Source organism: Symsagittifera roscoffensis, chromosome 6 (genome assembly GCF_963678635.1).
Source record: "Symsagittifera roscoffensis chromosome 6, txSymRosc1.1, whole genome shotgun sequence".
Taxonomy (NCBI): Eukaryota; Metazoa; Xenacoelomorpha; order Acoela; family Convolutidae; genus Symsagittifera; species Symsagittifera roscoffensis.
The window spans coordinates 29,553,074-29,574,724 of NC_087067.1; the positions used below are offsets into that span (position 1 = coordinate 29,553,074).

The 21,651-nt window shown below is 38.8% G+C and overlaps 2 protein-coding genes across 2 annotated transcripts in view; both read right to left on the minus strand.

Annotated features, from left to right (window-relative positions):
* The window catches only part of LOC134847732 (transducin beta-like protein 2), a 343,894-nt gene that overhangs the window by 27,445 nt on the left and 294,798 nt on the right, over positions 1 to 21,651 (minus strand). The gene's annotated exons all lie outside the window — the stretch shown is intronic.
* On the minus strand, positions 1,685 to 2,458 carry LOC134848681 (uncharacterized). Its single transcript, XM_063866197.1, has one exon. The coding sequence runs from the start codon at positions 2,456 to 2,458 to the stop codon at positions 1,685 to 1,687; it is 774 nt and encodes a 257-aa protein (XP_063722267.1).

A 21,651-nucleotide genomic window follows, 5' to 3' on the forward strand; every position in this document is an offset into this window, starting at 1 on the left:
ATAGACCAAACAGCCAACACTCATGAGCTACTCACACTAGAGGCTTTGCATATTTGGAGGAGAGACCGAGGATCAACACTTTCGATGAATTCAGGAGCCGGGAATGAACACTAAAATTATAGTCTATGTATAACATGGCTAAAAGATAAAAAACTGTCATGTCAGAATCAAAAATATTCCCAAATCGAAATTTTATAACAATGAAAGAACAAAAAGCGAAAAAGAAATGTCAGAAATTTACAGGAAAAGGTTATTATTGGTTAGGGAAATTATTATGTAATTACAGTTAATTAAAATTGATTGGTCAAAAAGTTTTAAAGCAAATTTAGACATGTTTCTCATTTTTCAGATCTTTGATCGTTTTGTAAATATTGTAAAAAAGTTCAATCTTGATGATGCACAAAATGTGCGAAAACATTTCAATGAACATTTTAATTTTCCTATATTTACAAATATTACTGAGATTATGTAACAACTATTATGTAACAATTTTCAACATTTTGTCACAAATTTCTGAGAGTTTTCAGCTTTTTTATTTTTTACAATTTCGTTTTTTCGCTTATTTTTATGCTAACATGTAAGTTAGTTCTATATTTTTTGTTTTAGCTAAAATTTTTCGATTCTGGAACTATAGCCTTAGTGTCAGCTCCCTACTTCTAAACTCGTCGCGCGTGTTAATTGCCAGTCTCTCTTTCCTTATGTGCAGCGCCTTTAATTTAAGAAACTTGATGCTGCTGGACACGTGGTCGATTATCTTCCATTTAAACTCCGACTTACCACTCTCACTACCACACTGCCTTATATGCTGTCCAACTGGGCTATCCTCTTTTCGGTGTTCCTCAATCCTTGTGGTGAGATGTCGAACCGTCTGGCCAACATAGATGGATTTGCACCAACAGCATTCAAGTCTGTACAGCACTTTCGATTTCAGTTCACTGGAAAAGGAGGATTTTAGAGAGAGCATACAAGTTTTTATTTTCCTCGTCGTGAAAATTATCTGCGCATTGGTGATATCGTGCACTTTTTTTGGTAATGTCTGACTGTAATTCCCCCTATATTGGACCATCAAGATGTGTGATGAATCACTGCTATAATCACAAGGCTTCGTTTTCTCAGCCATGTTCTTTTTGTTTTTTCCCTCCTTGATGATCTTTTCAATGGCATGCGATGCAACCCGCGACGCCCAACTTGCCGGATATTGGTTATTCAACCACTGTTTACGGCTGTTTTTTATCGCTTTATCATATTCTTCCCATGTTGACGTACTGCGGAAAATCCGGTGAACAGTTCCTTCAATTAAACTTCTCTTGTACTGAAGGGGGCGCAGCTTCTAAAATTTAGTATGGTACCTGAAAATGTTGGTTTTTGATACCACCCACTGATAATTTTCCTGCTTTTGTCAGTACTAATTTGGAAATATAAAATGCCAATTTCCTGCTTGTGTTTGGTGTCACTATTGTGAACTGTAAATTTGGATGTACTAAGTTTGCAGCCCGTAGCACTTTTTCAGGATCATCCTTCACTGTTCTCACTATATCGTCAACGTAACGGAGAAATAACTTAGCTTGCTGCACTGACTATTTTTCTCTCTTATCGCGATGCATTTTCTACAGTACCAGACGGCTTGACTTATATTTCGATACTCATCATCTGATATATCACCGGGTTTTAGGTAATACCAGTTCTAACAGCAATCACATGCTACACCTTTTGACCTGTACTTGACTTTCTTATTGCACTCGGGACATATTCCGTTAAGATCTTTTTCGGGCAAAAACACTTCGGTAATATCCCTTGATAGCGCAGTTTCGTACTGCTTCAGCCAAAGATTTGCTAAATTAACGGCAAGAGATGCCACCACTGCCAAACCATCTTTCTGAACGTACCATGTTTCATTGCACTTGAAATTGACTTGATCAACTGCCATGTTCAACAGTCTCTTCGTGGTTTTCCCAGCAGTTGATGGTGGTTCATGTTGCTCATACAGTTTTCTCGGAGCTATGTCTATTGCTTCTTTCAGTGGAACGTTTGTATACAAACTCTTCACGTCTAGAGATATCAAATTTTCATTGAGCTCAAGATTAGTGCTCTCTAAGATTTCTCTCGCATCTAGTGAGTTGGTTTCGATGTTTGCGCCCTCAATTTTCTTGAAAAACTTCGCAAGAACCGTATTCAAGTTACAATAAGAGCTACCAGGCAATGAGAAGACCGGTCTTATTGGGGTATTCTCTTTATGCACGTTCACCAACCCATAAAGCCTGGCGGGCTGCCCCCCAGTAGACCTCGTCCTTGTGTAATGATTCTCACTTATTTCGTCTTTTTTCCTCATACCCAACAACTCTTTATTGATGTCTCTTTCTATCTTCGGAATAATCGCATCACTTTTTCCTTTACTTTCGCTGAGTTGACTTGATTCTAATGTATCCGACAACTTGTTATCGTAGGTGTCCTTCCTCATTACACAAAAACCCAAGCCCTTGTCATACGGTACCGCAACTAATCCATTACTCTTCAGATACTTTCGGGCCTTCTCAATGCCTTTGTCAGATGGTGTTTATTTAACCTTTTTAGCATAGGCTTTTGCCACAGCTTAAATCTCCCAAATGGCCTCCCTGTGGACCTAACGATTTTTGAGATCCGATAGAAAGATGTCAATATCGACGAGAAAGTGTGTCTCATTGAATTTATCCCTGACGGGATGTTTCGGCCCTAATGCCAACTTTTCTTGTACCCAATTTGGTAATTCAACATCATCAAGAGCTCTGAACGAACCCTCACCTTGCTTCCCTAGAGGTCGGTCTTGCCTTTCTGATAGTTTCATTAGCTTCTTCTGATGGGTCTCTTTGACTGTTGTTATTTGTCTTTGTCCCATAAGACTTAAGTATTTCATTACCAAAAGTTTAAACTTCTCATCTACACCCCTCTGTACTGCGCCTCTCCTCCTTTCTAGTTTGACTACAACGTTTTTCTCATCTGTCCCTGCCTTGTTAATCTCAGTTCTTAGAAGTTTTGTCTGAAAACTGTGTAACGCTTGGTTCGAAAACACCCCATTTTCCGGTACCCTGAACCTCGAAAAATCAGGTATAATGTCGTTTTCTAGACAAACTCTAAAAAATTTAACACGTTGGTGACAGTTGATAAAATTAACATATTTGGACGCATAGTCACGGCTAATTTCCAAATGAGTTTGTTTTTTAAAGTCCAAATCAAGATTGGAGGTGGGATCAACTGTGCTCATTGGTTTGCAGGCCACGAGGAATAAACATCACAAGACACAAAGCAACACAAATAACACAAGTCTAACTCACCCTCTCCGTTGAAGCCGCCTCGACAGTCGGACCAACAGTTTCCTCGCCTCTGTTCACCAGCCTTCTTTTATCTGCCCTCCTTCTCGATTGAGATTTCTTTTTCGTGTTTGAACGAATCTTGGACAAAACGGCTGGCAGGTTGCCTTGGTGTTCGAACACAATCCGCAAAGACTTTAGCTCCAGCTCGACGTCCTGGTGTAGTGCTTGATATTCGTTGACCAGCTCCATTCCTCTTCCTCTTTGAAATGAGACACCTCGTAATAGGAATGACAAGAATAACCGAGTTGATCAGCTGGTTCCTGATATCTGGTGTACCGTTTCTCTGACATTATACAATTACGCTGATATTTGTCAGTGTCTTTAGGACTTCTGACAATTCCTCAGCAGTGCAAGCTCTGTAATTGTTTGTGGGGTGGCTGTTGATAGAATTATTGATGATGTTGTGCCACACCACTTGACGTTTTTCTGCTAGAGGTGCCCTGCAGAGTAGGCTTGCGAGGTTCTTCTGTTGGTTCGTGTTGTTCAGGTTTAAAGAAAGTCCCGGAATAGCGAATTTTTGGGCAGAAATTGTTCTTTTTCCGGGTTGCTAAGTTGTTCTAGGCTGTGGTAGAGTGAGCTAGCCGCTACAATGTAGACCATTTCATTTCTAACATGGTAAAATATAATAAGATTTTTCCTCTAAAAAGATTTTTTTTTCACTGAAAAAGTTTTTAAAAAAATGAAATTACGTCTTTGTAGGAGAGATTTTAATTGATATTTGGCTCAACGCCGTAGGGTTTCCAAATTTTCCATCTAAATATTTCGAGAATGCGTTAAAGTTGTAAATTCAAACTAACGTTTTCGGCCTGAGCATTCAAATTTGGAGGCAAAATTTGAATCTACTTAGAGTAATCTGAGAGGGTTTCGGGAGTAATCATGTTGACGTAATATAATCTCTGAATTTGCATAGTCTTTTAGCTTCTTTAAAGTGATTTCTACTTGAGAATATTTTCGGTTCTGACAAGTCAGTTTTTTGAAATTTAGCCAAGTTTTACATGGACTATAATTTAAGTGTTAATTCCCGGCTCCTGAATTCATCGCGTATTTACTTTCGGCCTTTCCCTCCAAAATGTAAAGCCTCTTCTAGTAGCTTCTGAGTGTTGGCTGTTTGGTCTATAATCTCTGACTTCAGCTCAGCGGTACCGCCTTTCTCCTTATTACATTCCAACAAGTGTTGCCCTACTGGGGAGTCCCCTCTGCGGTGTTCATTGACCCTCGTGGCTAAATGTCGGCCTGTCTGGCCGACATAGGTGGAGTAACATCCACTACATGTAAGCTTATACAAAACTTTGATCTCCGTTCCCGAGCGAAGAAAGTTTTGAGGGTGGCAAGAATGTTTTTAATTTTTTTGTTGTAAAAAGTAATTGTGCCCCTGAGATTTGTCGAACCTTTAACGGTAACAGTTGAGATGGATTGCCTCGATAGGGCATTGTGAAAAAGCGGGATGAGTCTTTCGACCAGTTATCATTTCTCGGTTCTGAAACCGTCACCTCTTTCCCTCAATAATCTTGTTAAGAGCTTCAAACACTACCCTGTCCGATAAACATTTCGGATGTTTATTTTCAATTCATTGTTTCCGATTTTCTCCAATTCCCGGTCAAAAATTTTCTAGGCTGAAGTTAATCTTAAAACCTCCAGGACCGTTCTTTCAATAACTTTTTGTTTTGTTTTGCAAAGGTGCGCAGCCTCTAAAATTCAGAATGGTGCCGGTAGCTGTGTGTTTTTCGTACCACCCTTTTGCGACTTTCTTTCCTGAGTCCCCGTTAACATTCAAATCCACAAAAGCCAAATTACTGATACTATAAAGTTCTTCTATCGTTATCTGCAAGTTTGAATGCAACTTATTGGCAGCTTCGAAAGCTACCAATAAGGGTATGAAACGATCACTCTTATGGCCAGGGAGATCTTGGAGAAAACAAAGTCGGGCTCTTCTGAGAGTATAGTTTATCTTGGTGTAATGAGTTTGTACACTAATGTCCCGCTCAAGGAAGCTGTAGAAGCCCTCGACAGTTTCAAGTATGTCGTCCATTAAATAGGAAAAAATTTAACACCATTCTCAGTCCGATCTGATTCTTGTTTATTTTTTGCAAGTCATAAAATACAATACTTTCCAGCGATGTTTGCGTATTCGGACTCCGATATGTTACCACATCCTAAGTGTTATCAATTCAAACAAGCTTCGCATTCTGTCCCTTTATTTCAATATGTCACCTTTTTTCTGACATCCAGGGCAGACTTCCTTGTTATTTTCATTAAGCACAGTTAATTTTGTTACTTCTTTCATAATGCAGGTTCGTATTCTTTAAGCCACAAATTGGTCGTTATTACTGCAATGAAGGCGCCCATTGCTAAACCGTCTTTTTGTACACACTATAAACCTGTGCATAGTTGTTTTTAGTTTTGCGAGATATTTCCGGAGGATTGATTCGCTCATATAATCTCCTCCGTGCTTTTTCTACAGCCTCCTTGAGCGGGACATTAGTGTACAAACTCTTTACACCAAGATAAACTATACTCTCAGAAGAGTCCGACTTTGTTTTCTCCAAGATCTCCCTGGCATAAGAGTAATCGTTTCTATGTTTATCCCTCAAAGTTATCAAATTATTTTGCCATTGTTTTATTTAGGCGGTCATATGAGCTACCAGGTAAAGAAAGGACGTGACGAAGTGGTGTGTCTTGTTGCGCCTTTTTGCTAATCCATACAGGCTAGCCAGCTGCACCCCCCTAGATCTTAACCTAGTATAGAGCGCTTCGCTAATCTCGTCTTTCTTTTTCAAACGAGTAATTCTTTGCTTATATCTTTTTTAGCTTTTATTGATCACGACGTCTGTCAGATTCTTCCTGTCACTAAATTGTTCTGCCTCTATTAAACATTTCAGCTTCTTCTCATTTGTCTCCTTTTTCATTACACAAAAAACCCAACACCTTATCAAACGGCACGGCCGGAATACTGTTGTCCGTCAAATATTTTCGGGCTTTTTCAACACCTTTGTCAGAGGGGTCTGTTTCAAATTCTAAGCATATTTCTTTGCAGCTGCTTCAATATCAAACAATTTTTCTCCTAGTATTCTATTTAAATTCAATTCAGACAAAAAACTATCAATATCCGCAAGGAAATGAATTTCACTAAATTTGTCTCGTACCGGATGTTTTCGTCCAAAACTTAAGACTTCTCGAACACAATGCGGCAAAATCACTTCATCTAAGATTCTGACTGACGTATCATCCAAGTTTTTTAATGGTCTATCCTGTCTTTCCGAAAAATTTTCACATTTTTTTTGTTTCGGATTATCAGGTTATCACCACACCTTGCATGCAGGTTTAGAAAAAATATTACCTAAGGCCTTCACTTCTCATCTATACCCCTTCTCACTACCTCCCTTGCTTTCGTTAGGTTACCCTATGCCTTAAAAATATCCGCCATTGCCTGGCATATCTCAGATCTCAATTGAAAGCTGTGCAACGCTTGCTCGAAAAAACACCGTTGTCAGGCACCCGAAACCGTTGAAAAACCGGTATAATGTCGTTATCGAGACATTTTCTCAGAAGTTTAATTTTCGCGAAACTGCTATTATACTTAGTAAAAAGTTTTGGATAACTTATCTAACAGAAATTCCCAAGTGAGTTTTTTTAGGACCAATATAAGGAATGGTGGTGGCAGCGAAAATGCGATCATCTTTTCCTCGCAGGTCACGAGCACTTAAACTCATGTGGAACTCAGCAGAGAAAAAATAGCCCCAACAATATCTCACTCTTTATTGGTTTTCGGCACCAGCATAAGGTCCCCAGCTAACACTTCTGCCCTCCGCGCCTTTGCCCGGCGGCGTCCCTGCGATGGTTTCTTGGCCTGGGCCCGTATCTTTGAGAAAATGCTGGCAGGTGGTCTTGATGGTACAACAGCACCCGTAGTGACTACAATTCCAATTGGCTTGACTGTGACTGGTGCAGTTGGATATACTCTCTGAGGACCGCAGGATTCCATCTCTTGGTTCTAGAGATAAGGTTACCGGTTGTATTAATGACGTTTATTTCGGTCTTCCGCAGATCCTCAAAAACATCGGGAGTGCTTGTTCTCCTGCAGTAGACAATTTCCCTTGTTTGTTTTCGTTTAGTTTGTAGATACGCCAGTAATTCATTAAGTGGGCAGAGCGTATAGTTGTTAGTGCGATGGGATGATCTGCTGTTATTCAGCACATCGTGCCCCAAGATAACCTGCTTACTGGCCCGAGGTCGCTGTTCCAAAAATACTCGCCAATTCTTCCCGCTGTTCAAGGTGTTGTGGTTCAAAGAAAGGCCGGGGACTGCGTAGAACTTCTGCTTCGTCTCTCTCACTTCATATCGCTCAAAATCTTTCAGGCTGTGGAAAAGGGAGCTGGCAGCTACAATCATCGCCATTTTAACTCAGGTACTATTGACATGATGAAAAAGAAGCAGTAGTAAAACTCTGTACAACTGAAAGAAAAAAACCAAATTAATGACTGTTTTCCTTAAAAGAATTTAATAGTTTGTTCATAGCTTATCAATATAAAGGGTTAGAGTTTACAGAATAAAATTATGAAAAATTTAAAATGATAATTCAAACTTTTTCGCACATTTTGTGCATCAATAGAAGTCTTTTATATTTTTTATAACAATTCTTTTGAAAAACTTGAAATACTTCAGCAGTCATATTCGAAGGAAAGGTTAGAAAAATCTTGAGTTTATCTTCAAGTACCCAGCTATATTCTTGTGATTTTCGACTTAGTGAACTTTTTTTCTGTTAAAAAAAATCAGGAAAAACGTCAAGTGTCGGAAACTAAAGCAATTGAGCAGTAGCATTTGCTTCCATTATTTGAAAACCCCCGAGCATGTCCTCAGAGTAATAAACTACAGGGTAGAGAATTTTGAATTTTTTCGACCTGTTTTAGATCTTAACTAAAAATTTTGAAAATTGAAATCATAAAAAACGGCATATACACAAAATACAATGACTTGAGCAATCAAACTTGGATGCAAGGTTCGCAATGTCTGGGAGGAACCTCACAGTATCCAATTACAGGGTAGTGAGTGTTACTTTTTTTAAACTTGTTTAAATTTAGATACTTCGAAAAATTTGGAAAAAATCATAAAAAACGTCATATTATTATAAAGAATTCGTGGTATTGCCACAACGACTTAGCTTAAAACAATGGGATATGGTTGACACGACAGTTATCACATAAGCACAGAAAGCTTTATTCAAATCCAATGACTAGGGTATTCATCTCTATAAAGAAAAGAATATGAAAAAGAAACAAAAACGTGTGATAGCTCCATTTTTAGAAACGACCGCATGGTCTGGAAAAACTGAAACTTATTTATGATTTGAATATTTCTGCATGTAACCAGTTTCTTTGTTTTGTTTACGAAAAACTAAATTCAGTTGGCCTATATACAATCACGCAAAAAAAACGTAGAAATTGAACTTCACTCCAGCCAATTGTTGTAGGTGTAAGTTTTTTTTTCTGTCGCTACGTTGTGTAAGCTCGATGACCCTAACACAATTCCTGCGAAATAAGAGTTTCGACTTTGAAAGTTCTACCAAGGGAGTTTGATGCAGTACCGCGAATGCTAATGATTGATACGTAGCATGGTTTTCACTAATAAATAAGTTATTTCTTGAAAAAAAAAGTTGAAGCTCAAAATAACTCAAGATCCAGAGGATTAGTCCCATTCTTGCCAAAATGGATGCGTAGCTAACCGAAAGTGATAACTCCGCAAATCGCAACATTTTGAAACAGCTATACTTTTTTAACCTTGTGAAACTCATTGTACGGGTACTAGAGGTGATTCGAGACTAGCATGCAAAATTTCAGACCCCTCGGATACTTTTAACCTAGGAAGTTCCTGGAAGGTACAAAATGTCCTATCAGATTTGAATATCTGAAATGTGAGTTGAAACCAAAGACCTAAATGCAGGAAGTTTAGGATGGGGGAAAAGAATGTGAATTCAGACACATATAAAAAAAGTTTGAAGTGGTAAAAATAAGCACCAGAGTCATATGAAAAGCAACATTTTAAATGGAGATTAAAACAGTTTGAACTTGTTTATCGCCGGAAGTCGGCGCCAATCGGGTCATCGACTTCCACCACCAGAGTCTCGCGGACACAAGCTGCAGTGCCCCGCTGAACAGCAATCCCAAGTCTCTGCCGCAGAAAAAGAGTCGCTCTGTCGTCCCCGGTAGCCTGTGTTATTCTCTTGCCCAGGCTAGTGACGAAACGCAGCGTATCGGTTCCCAGTCCTCCATGGGTTTCAATTGCAACTGGTTGGAAAAATTGAGACTCAGATATTGATTCGTATTTTGACCGTTTACGGGTCTCGGCCGCATCTGCCACAGTTGGTCCCTCTTTACCAGCGAGTTGCGTGTAAGAGGAGGCTAGCCTATGGACACATGTAAAGTCCCATGCCAACGCTCGCCCATGTGACCATGGCACCAGTGTCAGTCCGTCGGGTCTCTTGCGGTCAGACCGGAATAGTCCTTGCGGCTCGAGTGTCGATGGAATATTGGCTTGGATGAACGCTCTATGAATGATGTGATTGCCCATAGAGTGTCTGGCATGAACTGATCTACTCTTCTTGCAAACTAACGCATGTTTGCCGTAGGAATCGACTATATCGCCACAAGAGCACTTGTGTGGTGTACAGACTGGTGCGCCAAGTCGAAATCCAATGGCAATGCGATATTCATCATCACTAAGTTGGAGTGCGAGTGATCGTGAAGGTAGTGCGTTGAGCCAGTCAGCAGCTCCGGGACACATTAATCCATTCAAGCGGGCACTGTCTCCTGAATCCTTGAGCAGTTCGGCCTGTTGAAGCATCATTGGTAGTGACCACTTTTTTTGATTATATTTGCGTTCTGGCAAAGGCACGTCGGTGCTCACGTTGTTTCGCCAACGTTGGATAGCATCTTGAATTAGTGATTCTGTAGTGGGTTCGCTAGCATATATGGTATTACAAATGTCGAGAGTGCTGAATACAGATGACGCATATGCTGCAATGGCGAGTTTGGGTACCTGCATAATTCCCATTCCGCCCAGCTTGCAAGGCAGTGTCATGAGCTCCCATCGGGGATCGTCAATCATCACATTGAAAATAGCCTGCAATGTATTTCGAATGCACTCGTCAAATCGGTGTAAGGAAGTAGTTTTAAGGAAAAGAGTTGAGGTTCGCAGTATGTACATCAGTTTCGGGATATAAAAGCAGTTTTTTAAAAGAAAGAAAGCAACATGGGAAGGTAGGGATCGCAATCGACTGCACATTCGACTGAGTTCATCAAGTTTCTCATTAACAACGGCTTCTTGTGCGTTTTCGCCGATAGGAGCACCTAAGAGGACTAAATCTGTGGGTTCAGTGATGGTAATATGAGGAAAAACCGCCAGGAAAGATTGGATAATCGAATCCCTCTCTCGTGCATCATCACAGAAAACGATGAGTTCGGACTTGTTTTTCAGGTTCAATTCCATTCCAATCTTGACCCCTTCGGTCATCACCATCTCGAGGTCTTTGAGGACGTTTTGCCACATGACATCACCAATGCTTATGTCGTCCACATAGCCGGATTTGAAATTTGAGATCAAGGTCTGCAGAATGTTGTTGATTGCCAGGCAGAATAAAAAGACGGCTAATGGGTCGCCTTGTTGTGCTCCCTCTGATGAGTCTAACAAAAATTCGCCAAACGATAGACACGTATTTTCGCTATAGCACAGGTCGAAAAAACTACTGAGCTCTGGCATATGTTCGTGTAGTTTCTCGGCTACAACGTCTCTTCGTATCGAATTGAAAGCGTTCTTGAAATCCAGTTTGAGCAGCACAGTTCCATTACTAGCGTCTTCAACGAACTTACGCAGCGCATGTGCAGCAGCTTCAGCTCCGCCCATGACACCACATCCCAACTGATGTGGGAGAAACAAGTTAGTGTGGCGTTTGGCAGCAATCTTCGCAGCACACTTGGCAGTCAGTCTACGGAGAACGTCCCCAGAAGCTATCGGTCTAATACCACCTTCTTTCTTCGCTAAAGCGCATAGGTTCGCTCCGGCGATAATCGGCTTTATATTTCTGGGCACGTTACCGGCAAGAAGTAAATTGCAAAATGTGGTCAGAGTGCGGAGAAATTGTTCAATGTCTTCACCTTTTCCCAAGCAATCCTTCAGGTGCTGGGGTCTCAGCCCAGTTATTCCAGCGCCTGACCCAGGTTGAAAAGACATCACCCCTTTCCGAATATCATCCACAGTCAATGAGAGAGGGTCACAGTTGGGTCACAGTTTAGGATTAGAATTTTTCTACAACGCAGGGAGCAAAAATGATTTCTGGAGGTCAGGGTGGGGGAATAGATATTAGAGGAAACATTTTGGTGATAAAATTTTTTAGCATGTGCGGAAGAGTGAATTGAGCGGATTCCGGGTTGCTAGAGAAAGTAATCGTAAGAAAAGTTGAGAAATGTGGAAAACCGGAGATCACCCAAAAGGGAGAACGACTTGAGAGCTTAAAATGGCAAGTGGATCTGTAAAGACGAGAGTGCAAAAATATAAATCGAAATGCTCTCGGTGAAAAAAGAATGTCAGAGTGATACTCGAAAGCTAGAATGCGTGAGCGATTTTGAAATTACAAAAGAAGAATTTTTTACTGGGAAAAGGTTCACTTGATTAAAATTATTTTTTTTTCGGAGGCCATCATTTTTTCGAGGACCCATAAACTTTGACATTTGACAGAATACATTCCGGTCATCCGATATGCCCTGTACAAATTGATGATTATTTGTTTTCTTGAGATTTATTACAACCAAACATCCTACGTCTTGAGTTTGAAGTGAAACAAAACATTCAGGAAGAGAGAATGGGGCTCAGTTTTCGATACAGTTCATCTGAAGCCTGCTAAAAGTACCTTCAGAAAGGATATTGTAAACACGTGTTGCAAGTATGTCTTTGTCCAGCCATATTTGGAATCAGATAGTAAAGACCAGAACGATTTCCATCGTGTTACTACTAGAATTGCGCATTGTGGAGAAAACGGTACTACTATGATAGAGTAGTCCCTTGAAAATAACCAGGTCCCTTGAGAATAAGACACCTAGAGCTCTCAAATGCTGTAATAATTATGATTGAGCCCTTCAGAAAGATGTCGCAGTATATTTTCATAAATTTTATGTTTTGTTATCTTATAAAACCTCCCCCTAACCATTTTAAAGTTGAAAATCTAAAAAAAACCGCCAATAGTGGGTTTTGATGACAAATAAGTCAACCCAATCATTTGGTTGTTGAACCGTAAAATAAAGTACAGCGAGCAAATTTCAATATATAAACAATAGTGTTTTCAATCTGAAAAACTTTTGGCTGAACAAATTTTGCAAGATTTTTGAAATGAATAATTTATAAACGAACTAGTTTTCAAAATTATAACATGCAATATGCATGCGGGACCTGTCTATCATAGTTGCTTTTTCGAGGGACCACTCTATTATAGTAGTACCGAGAAAACACTTAGCTTGGGTTGCAGATGCCAGCAGCGGCAAAGAAACAGGCAATGATTGTGATTCCCACTTGATAAAAGGACTGAGAGCTTCAGAAGTTCTCGAAATGTTCTAGCACTTCAGCGAGTAAGTCGGCGGCTTCTCAGTACTGCGTAGGGAGTAAGCTGGTAGAATTGGATCAACGGTTGATGCCATTCCAGAGACAAGTTGCAGCTAGGGCTATATTCAAAAGCCCCATAAAAGTCAAAAACAAAGATCACAGGGAATTTTCGAGAAGAATCACGTGGCTAGATGATGGAGCGAACGTAAACGTAAGTGCGCAAACGAAAGAAGACATGAACATGAACTGTGAGCAGTTAATTGATTGCATAATTGATTTGGAGCTTCATCAGCTGCTTTTACGCAAAAAACGTAGTTGTTTCACCCAAGTTCCCGCTTGGGTCAGGTCTTTGGAACTGACAAACAAAACTGCTAGAGCGAGAAGTAGGAGACGACCAAACTAATTTCGAGAGTTGCAGGGCGTACCCAATCTATTATCGGAATCAATCAGAGATCAAGCGGTAAAGACTGGAGCTAGACAAGCACAAGCACACCTCAGAAGAGTGAAGACCATCACTGACTGGAAGATGGACGAACAGGCGTCACAGAGTGAGGTTCAGACATTCCGACACAATGAACTAGCGGCACAGATGCAAATGCTAGAGTCGCAGCCCATTAAACTTGTGCAGAATGGACTTCTGGCACAAATGCAACGTATGATGGCCATTATGGGAGGGTTCGCTAGTTCTTTTAGCCCTACTCCAAACCCTAAAAACCTACCCCGACAACCACGACATATATTCGGCTACAATAAAGTTGTAAATAGTCCAAGTAGGCAGACTTACATAGGCTCTCGCAATGATGGGAAAAAAGTGCTCGTCATGTAGGAAATTTTGAGTGCGGTCAGACAGATCACCTTGCAAAAGAGTGCCCACGAAGCACGCCGAACCTTTTAGACTACCGAGAGCCGGCGCAGTAGAAAGGTTCAGAGGAGACTTTGTCTTGGCCCTTTTCAAAAGGCAGCAAGAAGTCAGATAAAATATCACCTAAGGAAGCATAGTGACCTACGCACTCTTCCAGAGGAGTAGAGACAGAGAGTCGATAGTTGGTAACTGGAGTAGATGATTTCACCATTTCAGCAACCAACCCCAGCCTCAGTAGACAAGGGCGATTCTGGGTTGAGTCGCATGTGGAGACAGAAACCCGCAACGAGCATGCTGGTGTCAGCCATGTGATCGACGGCAGACTCTATGGGGGCTGTTGTGGTTGCTTGGGTGGGTGGAACATGCGTAGAGTATTAGATACTGGATCTACAACTAAAATTATCCCAGTCGAGTTGCTCGGAACCTTAAAGACGAGCCAGAGATACGGCCAAATGAGGACCATTTAGAGACAGCAGAAGGATGAGGCATGGATAAGGCCGGACGCCTCAAAACGAACCGTAGCTAAAAGCCAGATTATCCTGGGACAGCAACCAATGAAGGATACAAAAATTTTTTACATTCTGAGAAGCAGAGGCTTCTTTTACATCTTTTTGAGAAGCAGAGGCAGGATACTTGAGTAAGTTTAGCCCGACCGTTGAATTACTGAAAAGTTGGCTGTCCAGTTAGAGGCACCACATTGTTAGGTTAATTCGACAAAAATTGAGATTAAAGAAATAGTTTTTTGTACAACGGAAGACGAAAACGACTGAAGTGTAGTGTACCCGAAGTAGTCTGGCTAAAAATCTGAGGAATTTGTGATGATCAAAGATGAGGACAAATGATGAAAACAAAGTACAATGGCGCCCGAGCAATGCGCTACAGAGTGCAGAAGTGAAGCAAAAAGGAGCGGTGATTAAGTCTCCGTCTGATACTGGAAACAGGTTCAGCACAATTTGTGTTGATATTTTGTGATCAGAGCGAAGCATAAGCTTGTAAGAATAACCTGTTCACGATGTACATAATTGCAGTTCCCCAGATGTCAACGGATTCTGCTGATGTGCTTTGTGAAAAAGTGGACAATTGGGTGTAGATGTTCGAAGCTCCGCATATCTTGCTCAGAGATCCAGGAGAAAGTTTGAAAGGCAAATTGATCCATGAGTTGTGTCAACCTAAAATTTTTGGCAAGATTCAAAGTTCTTTCTATAAGCAGAAGGGTAAAGTACCGTTGGAAAAAATCAATGCAACGATGGCTGAAGTTATTTCGAAGTTTTAAGCGGTAAATATGAATATATGGGACACGGCATTTGAACTTTCGGCATCATACGACAACCGATTGTGAAACGGGAGCTGCGCCGTTCAGCATGGCGCTTGGATAGGAGGGCCAGTATCCGTTTCGTTTCCTTCTACTCAAATGATGGCGACGACGCTTTGATGGAGGATGGCTTTGCAGAATGGTTAGACGAGTGGTTTCGAGATGTACGCAGCAGCGCAAGAGAAGTTCTGGGAACAAAAAAGCTTCGATAAAAAAAGTAAGAAGTCGAAGCAAGTTCATCGAGAACCACTATGCGTCTGATGACAAAGTCTGTGTGTGGTTTGAAATGATTAATTTAAAGAAATCTTTTGTGGAAAGGGCTTTACAATGCGATGACCAGGATTGCGGAAATCCATTACAATGCATCAAAGGTATCCAACCCGAGTAAATTGAACTACCTATATTTTACCATGTTAAGACGTCATGTTGAGGAGACAATGCAACCAGACAAAAAACTGAACAGATGCGACTGATACCCTACTGGTCCGCTGACTTCTTTAATGACCCAGAGACCTCCAACAAAATTGAAAACTTGTAGAAAAACAATCGGGAAGGAAGGCTTAATTCACGACCCAAGCCCAAAATTAGTTCTCTCTAGTAAAATTCATCCGAGAATTCAAAGAGTAACGGAGCCACACCTAACGACATGCAGAAGAAACGACGCAATGGAGACGACGCAATGGAGACGTGCGGTGAAACCAGATAGGAAGAACCCGCGACGTGCGTTGAATCCGAGCAAAACTAAGGCAAAACTAAGGGATAAGCATATAATCAGAGGCAAGGCCTGATGCACGTTGACCCGGTGGGACATGCAGGCCACCTGTACCCTTTGGGATTGATGAATTTGGGATTTAATTTTAGTTTGTTGGAAAAATGTGAGACCAGCTCATCATTGCTTGTTTTATGTGTAAGTGCGATCCCACCTTTATCTATTGTGTGAGTGTTGATTATTTTTTGTACTAGAAGAAAAATTGGGTCGCACTACCAAGAGTAAAGTTAAAAACAGTCAAGTCCTTCAGTTAGGGTTTATTTAACAAATCGTGTTGGCTAAGAAATCTATTAAACCTTGAGGGGACTTACTAATTACTTTTTAGGAAAAACGGTACGGAAACTAGAAATGATTAATAAAATATTAAAGGCTAGCATAATAATTAATTTTTCTACTGGTAAAGAGGAGCAAAAGACAAGAGGGTACCTTGTTCCTAATTGACGGTCAAGCTTAACGGTATGAGAAAATTATCAAAACTAGAAACGATTGATGAACAGCAATAAAAACAAAATCAGTATTCAGAAGATTGGTCACCGAAAGTTGAGATGGAAAGACTAACTTAATTTCTTCGAGCAGGAATTTTACCAAACAAGAGGCGAATTCGGCAGCAAATGGCAAACGAAACAAAAAATTCCAAAAGCTCACGCTTTATTGCTTCAAGGAGATCAAAATTGATTGTTGGCAAACAAGGTGCGGAGCATCATCAACGCACAAATTGTGAGTACAACTCGAAAATTAAAAACTAGTTTTCCCTTGCTTTAAGACTGAAATCTGTAAGGAAAGAGTTAAAAGAACATTTCTTGAGAGATTATTGTCATCGGTCATAAGATTTCTTCTGCATGACGCAAGGTTTAAAGCTTTAACCACAACCTGGGCCACTCAGAGAAAGTAGGGAAGTTATCTGAAGTGGAAGACAGACCGTAGGAAAGATAAACAGAAAAACGGCAAAAGTACTAGATAAGATAAGGTTGTCAGGATGGGTTGAAGTGTTACTGTCTAAGAGACCTAAATAATTAATTGAAAACATTTTCACTCAAGACCAGTTTTTAGCAACCAACTTTCTTATTGTCAAAACTGGAGAAGCATGACCTGCCTGGTGAAAAATGCAGCAATATTGAAGCCGTCATAAAGACATACGCAAAAAAATACGTCAGTCTCCAAGAGATATGTGAATTGAAAAAGATAGGAAATATCCCAAAAGCATCGGACTAGTTGCAGCAAAGTTAGCTGAGAGCATTGGGATTTTCGTAGTGGAGAAGTAATTTTATGAACCAAAACTAACCCAATCTTAGAACAAGGACAGTTTGAGAGATAAGAGAACATGAGGGAATCAGTTGTAAAAAGAATTCAAAAAAGCTTGTATACTAATGTTGCACTTAGAGAGGCCATTGACAGTGCCTCACACAAACCATACAGCCAGAGTAAGCAACCTAACCTGTCAAAAAATACATTGAAACGGCTTTTGAAAATGACTGCGAGTCATCTCCATTTTGAGTGCAAAGTATTTTGGGGTCAAATCAAAATAGAAGTGTAGATTCAAAAACAATTATATTTTGTCGAGTCGGTCGATAAAAAGCAGTATTGGTTCGAGACAAACGAGAACTGCAGATTCGAACAGGTTTTTTCTAGTCGAGCCGTTTGAACCGAAGCCGTTTTTTTGTCCAGTCGCTCGATACAAAGCAGTATTGGGAGTCAAGTTACCAACAAATGTTTTAACGCTTAAAAGTTGAAAGAATTATTGTATTCTAGTTGATTGAAAATGAGAAAAAGTTTGCGCTTTCGTTAATTTTTTTTGGATTAGCTCAAATGGCTGTCTTTTCTAAGCGGGTCGAGGTACTCACTTTTTGTTTCGACTTTCAATTTCGAGCACATTTCAGTGCTCGATCGTAAAAGAATAGTCAAGACAGGGGTTTTAGTCGAGCACAAATTCGAAACATACCTCGAGCATGGTCGGCAAATACCGATTGCCCCGCGGTATTTCGGAGTCAAAGAGAAAATTTTCGTTCAAAATCAACAAGAAGCTAACGCTTAAGTAACTATCGTTATTTAAGCGTTAGATTCTTGTCATCAATTTTGGCAAGTAAAATTTAATGAACTTATCTGATTAAGGGCATTTAAAAAAAGGATGGGACCTTATTCGATGCTGTTCTGTGTTTGCAATAACTTTTTTTTATTGATCACAATTCTGAACTTTTCCGCTCAATTTGTTTTTATTATAGGGCCGACTGTGGTCAAGGATATGAACTTAAATATGGTCTGTTCTGTTTTTGTAAAAAATGAAATTGTCACGTTTGAAAGAGTTCCATAAGTTCTCACAGCCCTGACTTAAGTTTTTGGCCCAGTAATTTTTATCCGGTTAAGAAGAAATCTGCAAAGCGAAGTGATAAATTATCATCAACGCCAATATTTGGTCTGAGGAAAATTATGAGTCAATATGTTTTATTCGGATTATGTTAGTTTGCTTTGTTGCATTGCTGGAGAAAAATTATTGCGTTTTGTGGCCCTTTTCTTTATCTTTTTATGGGCCTATCACAAATTCTTTATCGAGATTCTAGTTTTAAACTTTCACATTTATGAGCTTATTTTACAGAATTATGAGCAAAATCTTAATAGAATCTAAGTTTTTGTTTTGGAAAATTTGATCAAAGAAAATTTTTTTCTCACACAGAGTATATATATTTTTTCTTTTTCTTTAATTTTTTTATAATGTTCTTATTAATTCTAAATTATTTTGATAATGTTGAAAAATAGTAAACTAAATCTGGCAATTTTCCCATGAAAGTTTGAACGACAAACGTAAGTACTTAGATTTTTAAGGATCAATCTCTACAATCGATGCCCTCAACAATTCTACTTTGCTTGTGGTAGTTGCCTCTTTGGGCTATGAATTGAAAATGACAATTTTTACCTTGTTATTAAGAAATAGTCACTTGTTGGTTTCGAATTGGTTTGCAAGATTAAGTTTATTTCAAATATGATACCCAATGAAGTCATAATATTTATGGTTGAAATTAAAGTTGCTCTGTCTTATGAAAAAGTTATTTTTTTGGATAATACATTATTGGATAGGAATATGGTTGATCTTCCTTGCCAGAAAATTGAAGTATAAATCTTGCTTGGAAACTTAGATCCAAAATGAGATATTTCAATTACAATCGAAGTTATCTTTAAAATAATTATTATTTTATTATAACTTTAAGCAAAATGAATTTAAAGTTTGCAAAAATATAAATGTTCAAGCAAAAGTAAGAAAGGGTTTTGTTAACCCAAAAATATATTATATGCCCATTCATTGATCTATTTTCTTTAAAATTAAACCAGAAAGCACATTTTCAACCGACAGAGTAGCTTGATTTTTAACCATTAACATGTTCCTGAAGAATGTTTTTGCTTTTCATGTCAGCACGTATAACTAGTTATGCTTCTATAATATTGGCAAACAACTCATTCGCCATCTAAAGAACTTTATTGTTTCACATGGCTTTCCATAAAAGTAAGCAAAGATATATATCAAACAAACCAATAATTTTTTATATGCGGCTCTGTCTATTGATTTCATCTTTTTTGGTTGAAATTCATTTGTTTTGTCGATTAAACGGTACTTTTTTGAATATTTTATGGAAGATACATTATCGGATTGGAGTATTGTCAAATTTTATATCAGATACTCCAAATGTTTACTTTTTGGGCAATGAGATTCACAATTTTGCTAATGAACAGATTCGTATGTTTTTTTTTGTATTTGGTCCAAGAGTGCGCTAGTTAAAAAATCAACGAAGTTCAATCGGAATAACTTCACATAATATATGCAATTTTAGATGAGCCTACGAAGTTAACGTACTGAATTTGCAAAAACAAAAGATATTAAAAATTTGTGAATTTTTCTATGAGGGCAAACATTTCTGTACAAAAACTCAAACGTCAAAAACCGCTGCCTGTTTTTTGAAAATTTTCACTTTTGTCTCACCAAACAAAACTTTAAAAAGTTTGCTCACAGAAAATATATTCAGAATTAAATTTTCTGAAATAAAAAAATTAGTATCTGGACACTAATTCACGAAAACGTTCAATTTTGCTGACGATTTTCAAATATTTGCTTTAGAAAAGCAGTGGACTTACAAAAAATGTACGACGATGGAGGACATAGTCGAGAAAACTTACGACGATCATTTCTGAACAAAAATCTTTTTAGAGGGGTTTTTCGTATTTTTTTGCTTCTAAACTACACAGCTTGAAATAAGATTTAACCAAGTTAACATATTTTTAGAAGCTATGAATTCAACTCTTTCAATATTTTTGCACTATTTTCTCAATATTCGCAGCAAGGCTGGGAATGCAAAATCATACAAGACTCGATGTTTTTGCAATCATTTAGATAAGTAACTTGCAATGTTTATTGTGCTTTTGAGGAATCAGTGTTATTCGAAATTGTAAAATAAGTTAGATAAATGATAATGATTAATTAGATGAGGAAAATGTTTGGGTAGTTTTGAGAAAACTTCCCAAAAAATCCTTTTTTTTAAAATAAATTCACTCTTCCCAATGTATACCCCTTGAACCAGCGGGCTTAGATGGGGGGGGGGCGGACCCAATGGGCGGACCCTGCCGACCCAAAGAGTCCCCCCTTTGTACTATTTTGAGATATCAATTTTTGGCTGACTGACCCTAAAATTTTTCTAAATGCGCACACGGCGCCAATATATTCTAACTTTGAGGGGTGAGCGCGTGCCAAAAAACTCAGTTTCCAAAAAGTGACTAAAAACGCCTGTTTTGACCTGTTTTGTCAAAACAAATTTGCCTCTCCTCCCCCCCCCCCCCTGGAGAAAATCCTAGATCAGTCCCTGAGCCCTTGTACTGTACCGAGTTTCACACATGTTTTTGAAAACTCCGATTGATTTTCATTCAAATTTGACTAACAAAACGCAGAAACTATAATCATAGCCAACAGAAAGACTTAAAAACTTGATAATTAAATCAAAGAAGAAGAAAAGAAAGGAATTTTTGGGAAAATTTTTCTACCTTGAGCTCCAAAAAAAGTTTTTGAGTATTTAAAATTAATTTTGACGGCTTTTTTTCAAAATAGAACATGATCAAAGCATGTTTTTTCACTTGGTTACTCCAAACATGAAAAATTCAACTTGAGATTTAAAGTCGGGAGTGTTTTTCCCGTCCTTGCATTTTGTTGTTTTAATTTTTCTTCTTCCACTATACGAGAAAGCAGTCACAAAAAAACGAGGATTGCCTGCGCAAGTAACATAAAGTTCCGATCATATCCTTAGATGAACAAATGAGTATCAATTTTGTAATTTAGAAAAAGTTAGAGTCGTTTTTGTGCGTCGTGTGTTAAAAAGATCTGACTAAAGTGTAGAAATTAGGAATAAACGACAATCACAGTAAAACACTCAAACTGGGCATTAACTGCTTCAAAAAACTGACAAGATGTTTTTTTTTCAGTTTTCTGCAGAAAATTTTTTGAATCGTTGAAGTTTTTATTCTCAAAATGGCGCTAGAAAATTGTTTCAAAATAGTTATACCAGAGTGAAACTAAAACTTCAAGGCTAGCTTTATAAAGAGAGCGTTTACTTGCTCTTTTTCTTACTCGAGATTGAACGAGTAAGAAAAAAAGAAAGAGTAATTCTTCTCTTTTTTAGTTCTTTTTCCTCTGAAGGCTAAATAAAAAGAACAGTCATGCATTTAGCTTAGAATGTTTTGATAGTCGGACCTAACAAGTATCTAGTGTTTTTTTTGGTTTTTATGAACCTGATTGAATTACCTC